Source organism: Elephantulus edwardii, unplaced genomic scaffold (assembly GCF_000299155.1).
Source record: "Elephantulus edwardii isolate Elephantulus edwardi_28Jun2011 unplaced genomic scaffold, EleEdw1.0 scaffold00239, whole genome shotgun sequence".
NCBI classification, from domain to species: Eukaryota; Metazoa; Chordata; class Mammalia; order Macroscelidea; family Macroscelididae; genus Elephantulus; species Elephantulus edwardii.
Genome location: NW_006399989.1, coordinates 141894 through 146988, shown reverse-complemented (window position 1 = coordinate 146988; position 5095 = coordinate 141894). Strand labels below are relative to the sequence as shown.

Genomic DNA, 5095 nt, shown 5'->3' with positions numbered 1-5095 from the left:
CCACTTGCTTCCCAGCTCCACCCTCCACCAGGATAATCCTTCTCATCTACCAAGTCCCTTCAGAAAAATATCTTCCATTGTCCAACCCATGATCTGGCAGTTTGTTTCTTAAGCCTTTCTTGGCTTCTGTGATTCCAAAAACGTTGACGGCTGACATGTCTCTTAAGTTTGTTTACACATGGATGTTTTTGTAAGCTGTACACTCTCTGTTTTGAAATGATTTTTTTTTTAGTTCTTGTACCTCTTTATCTATACTCTTAATTCTTTCTTCTATCTTTTGCATTTTCCTCCAAAGCTGTTCAAGTTGCTCCTCATCAATATATTTCCTCTGGATTGTTGTCTCTTGAGGTATTTCTCTTATTGATTTCCATTATTTTTTCCAGCATTTGTATCTTTTTTCTATAGCTGATCAAATAACTCTACATCAACATATTTCTTCTAGTTCTATCTGGATTATTCATTGGGTCTGATTTTTTAGGAGAAGGATTATTTTGGGTTTTGTTTATGATGCTTAAGGTGGATTGCTGCTTTCTTGACATTATATGTGTCTTTTTTTTTTAAATTTTTGTGTGTGAGTGTACCGTCAAATCAGATCTGACTGGTACAGGAGGAGATTGTCCCTCCTTTTCCCTGCAGAGCATCTGGTGGATTCAAACCGTGTGCCTCTGGGATTGTAGTTGCAGCTCCTTGCCACTAGGCCACCAGAGCTCCCCTTATGTGTCTTTTCTTAGTAGATATTAGGCTGTTGTAACTATGTATTTACCCAGAGTACAGTAATGCTTTGTGAAGCAGCTATAAATTTGTGCCCCCTTCTTGGCCCAAGGTCCCTACAGTACCTGAATGACAAACCAGGAAGCTTTTTGGTCCCCTTCAGAAATTGTTTCTCTGTGTGCCTTGAGATGCCCCAGTCCCTTCTGCCTAAGCTTAAGGGATCCAGTGTGGTGTAGCTAGACAACAGTATTTCCCCCAGAGTACCTGTGATATTGGTGCTCTTAGCACTGGAAAGCAGGAGCGGCAGCAGGATGGCCTTTAGGCTGTGAGGCAGTGAGTCCTCCAGGTCGTGGTAGTACTCTGGTACTCTGGGTGGGATTGTGCTTTAAAACTGTAGCCCCTCAACCTGGTAGGCAGTGCTTCTGTTGCTGACCAGGATGTGAGTGCACCTGGTCTGGGTTGGAACCTTTAGCATATACATGGGATGCAGTGGCTCGAAGTCCTTTCTGGGTTGGCCATGCTACACATGTGTTGGTGTCTTGTAGCAGAGAGAAGGTAAAGTCCTCCAAAGAGCTGATCTCATGAAAGGCACGGGACTCAAGAGAGGAATGGGACTCACAAGAGGCCTTTACTCCATGCTTTATTTCTTCTATAACCCAATCATGTTATAGCAGGGTGTTATTTAGCATCCATGTTGGTAGCTTTATCAGCTTTATCATTTTATAGTTAATTTCTAGTTTTATGGCATTGTGATCTGAAAAGATACTTTGCATTATTTCAGTTTTAAAAGATTTTTTTAGGCTTGCTTTGTGCCCTAATATGTGATCAGTTCTGGAAAATGTCCCATGTGCACTTGAGAAGAATGTGAATTGTGTTTTAGTTGGGTACAGTTCTTGGAATACATCCACAAGATCAAGTTGGCAGAATGTGTCATTTAATTCTTCTGCATCTTCGTTAAGTTTCTTTTGAGTTGACCTATCCTTTGGTGAGAGTAGTGTGTTAAAGTCTCCTACCACTATTGTGGTGCTATTTCTTTCTTCAATTTTATTAACAGGTTAATGGTGGGAGTGGGGGTTGAACACCAATTTTCGCCAGGTATCTACACAAAGAAATGGATCTGGATGCATCAGCTCCCTGTTAGCTACACTTCAAATGCACCAGACCAATTAATGGTCTGTGCACCCTTTAGTGGCCAGTCTACTTCAAACATCAGCCATTCTACCTGGCAGAGGGTTTTCAACCTCCCAGGGCTCGTTTTTATTTCTTAGTCCCCAGTGTTTGTCTCCTTGAAATTTATCAACATTAAGTCTAAAATAATGGGTTTACTCTGACTTCCTCCCATTTGAACTACTTCTGTGTGTGGTTTTGCAAAACTCAGACAAAGGGTGGGGGACCTAGAATCCTGAGACCACACAGGTGTCCCCCTGGCCCCACCCCTGGAGGAGATTTAAGGTGTGTTTTTGCTTAGGTGTACCTGTATAAAGTCCAAGCTAGGTCAATTTCCCACTAGAAATTGAATCATCATTATGCTGTATGACGTTACCATGGAACTGCAGGTCAAGACCCACTCAGACTCCAAAGTATGATCTGTGGAGCCACAAAGACAGTCATTCACCACTCATTCTGAAGTTATTACTGGGAGGACTGTACAGACTCCATGTTTGCCTAGCCTTCATCTTAAGCCTGACCTGGGCCTAACCCTAAAAGTCATCAAATTCCAGGGACAGGCCATAAAAAAATTCTTCACCAAAGCCCCTTGCCCACCAATCATGTTCCCAATTACCTCATCTTGGTAAACCTGCCCTACCTTAACCCATAAAAGGCTTGTGCACCCGCACCTTGGGTCGCCATTTTCTACTGAATGGTGGACCCTTGCCTGCATGCTGGAGTTTGTTCTGCGCAATAAAGCACTCTTACTATTTGCATACGTGAGTCAGTGGTCTTTCTGGTGGTGATTTATGGACCTAACAATTACAATCCCTCTAATGAAATTCCTTCCTGAGCCAGCTCTGGTTTCTTGCACAATCCTGGTACAGTACTCCTGAGTAGCAGGCATTAATCAGATGCCTTCTCCTCCTTCCACTTAGGTAGGCTATCTTACAGTTATTCAGTGGACTGTTCCTTTAGTAGATTCCCTTAGTTGACCTCCTTAGCTGTAGGTCCTTGTGGCATTTCTCTGAGAGGGGCCCAGCTGGCAGGCCAGCAATAGTGCCTGGGCCATAAAACCTGTGATTGGTGCATGTTACTGAGGCTCGATGCTGCCCTCTGGTGGTCCCTTTCGGGAAGCTGCTCAGTGAAGGCGCACCTCCTCTATCTCCGGGCAGGTTTCCTTGATGCACCAGAAATGTTGCATTCAACTTCCTGTCTAGCGACTCCATGTTTCCTGGTTTTGCTTAGCTACCATCTTCTTGAGTCTGGGCCTACCTTAAACAGGTTTCCTATTTTTGCTTAGCCTGGGCCCTCTTAGGCCTGGGCCTGCCTCAGGGCCATTCATTGATAGCTTTCACTGCTTTCAACCGAAGATGGAGGGAGCCTTCACATGCTGGTTGACAATCAGTGATGCCTGCCATCTCAACTATGACTTCTGGCTTGTCTATGTGCTTGGAAACAAGGCCCTGGTCATTGACACATTCCAGGACTCCTTTCAGCTGCCCAAGGTGATGGATTCTGACCACTGTCCTGTGGTGCAGCCCTGAGTGTGTCCTTTTTACCCACAAAACAGAGTCCATCCATATGTACCTGATTCCTCCCAGAGTTTTCAAGTTCCAAGCTCAAGATCCTTCAGTTCCTAGTTCATCTTAAACGAGATATTGTGCTCTGTCCGTCATCACTACAGTGCAACACTCAAACCTGAGTACAGATACCAAAAGAAAGCCCAGGTATACTCAATCAGGTCTCAGCCAAGGCTCCAATAGAGGCTGGGAGAACCCTATAAGCTACTTCCAGCCCTCTTCTAGACATCTCCAAGCCTCTCCAGTCTTGGAAATTCTTAGCCCTTGTGACACTAGAAGTGATGGCAACCAAAGTTGTAGAAGTGCAGGCCAATACCTCAGAGGTCAAGGATGAAAGGAAGTGAGGATCTTGTGCTCAAAATCTCTGCTTGCTCATACCCCTCTGTGGGGCTATAGGGAGCGATGTGTGATGCAGACTGTAGAAAAATTAAGACTCAACCTAGACTGCAATTTCCACATTTGTGTCAGCCTCCAGGGTCCTCCCACTCACGGACTCCTCTTATACAGCTTCTTCTTTTGGAGCAGACTCAGCTGAACTAGTTCAGGCCTAGAGAAAGCTGGCATGGTAAATTTTATATAGTGTCTTGAACTAATTTCCTTCCTTCTAAGCTACCATTTGTTACTAAGCTGTCTCCTTTCCCTCAAATCCTTCCTTTCTTTCCTCTGGTATCAGAGAACCCTTCTTTTTTCCCTTCTTCTTCAAGGTGAGTTTTCCTTTCTCTCCTTCTTCCTTTATCCTTACTGGTGAGGTATTTTGTTGTTTTTGTTTGTTTGTTTGTTTGTTTGTTTGGTTTGGTTTGGTTTACCTTTATGCTGTGACTCAGTTCTTCACTCCACCTCCCATTTTCCTGTGAGAAATGCATAGGAAACAGTTGCCTCAGAAAACTGTGCTTCTAAGCCCCATTTACCTTGTTGGCATATTAATTTGTATATAAATAAATTCTATGTATGTTTCAACATATCACATCATGTGAATGTTTTAGATGTGCTCTATGAAGTTGAGTTAGAGAAGCTGTCTCATTACTAAGTTTTCCCATCTCCTGTAGTCTGATAATACAACTCTCAGGAAGAGTGGAAGGAAGAAGAGTGGTTCCTATTGTAAAGGGCTAAGGCTTTATCAATAAGGGAGATGGGTTCCGTATGACCTTTACAGCCTGTGTGTGCCATAGCTGCAGCAAATAAAGTACATGGCACAAGCTAGGCGTCCTTCAGCCCTCAAGGCTGCCAGATAGGACTTGAGAACACACAAGCCTCCTCAGCAAGTGACCTCATTAGTTTTTACAAGTGTGCTATGCAAGTGTGTGTGTGTCTAAAGTTTATCATTAAGATGTCTTTCCTAGCCAGTCATTAACTATTTATTTTTTTCTGAAGTAATTACTATATTAAGGAGAGAGGATTAGGATGGTATGCAAGCCCACCCTACTATAGGCTTATATAAGCTCATAGGACCTCAGCACTAGGCACTTTCTCTTGTATAATGCTCACCTAGAACACAACATTCAGCCTAAATCACCAGAATCTCCATCCAGCTATGCCACAGCTAACAGTCTACAGGATCCTGGCCCATTGCTTGCCAGTCTCCCCACCACCAGCCTGCATCACCCACAGTCTCCATCTAACTGTACTGCAACTGACAGTCTATGAGATCCTGG

The 5095-nt window shown here is 43.8% G+C and overlaps 1 protein-coding gene across 1 annotated transcript in view; it reads left to right on the top strand.

The window, feature by feature from the left end:
• APEX2 (APEX nuclease (apurinic/apyrimidinic endonuclease) 2) overlaps positions 1-3978 on the top strand; it is a 48787-nt gene extending 44809 nt beyond the window's left edge. The window contains 5 exon segments of the mRNA XM_006903780.1: positions 3164-3390; positions 3393-3572; positions 3575-3703; positions 3738-3773; positions 3776-3978. Coding sequence (XP_006903842.1) covers positions 3164-3390; positions 3393-3572; positions 3575-3703; positions 3738-3773; positions 3776-3978 — 775 coding nt within the window.
• Positions 3979-5095: the final 1117 nt, after the last annotated feature.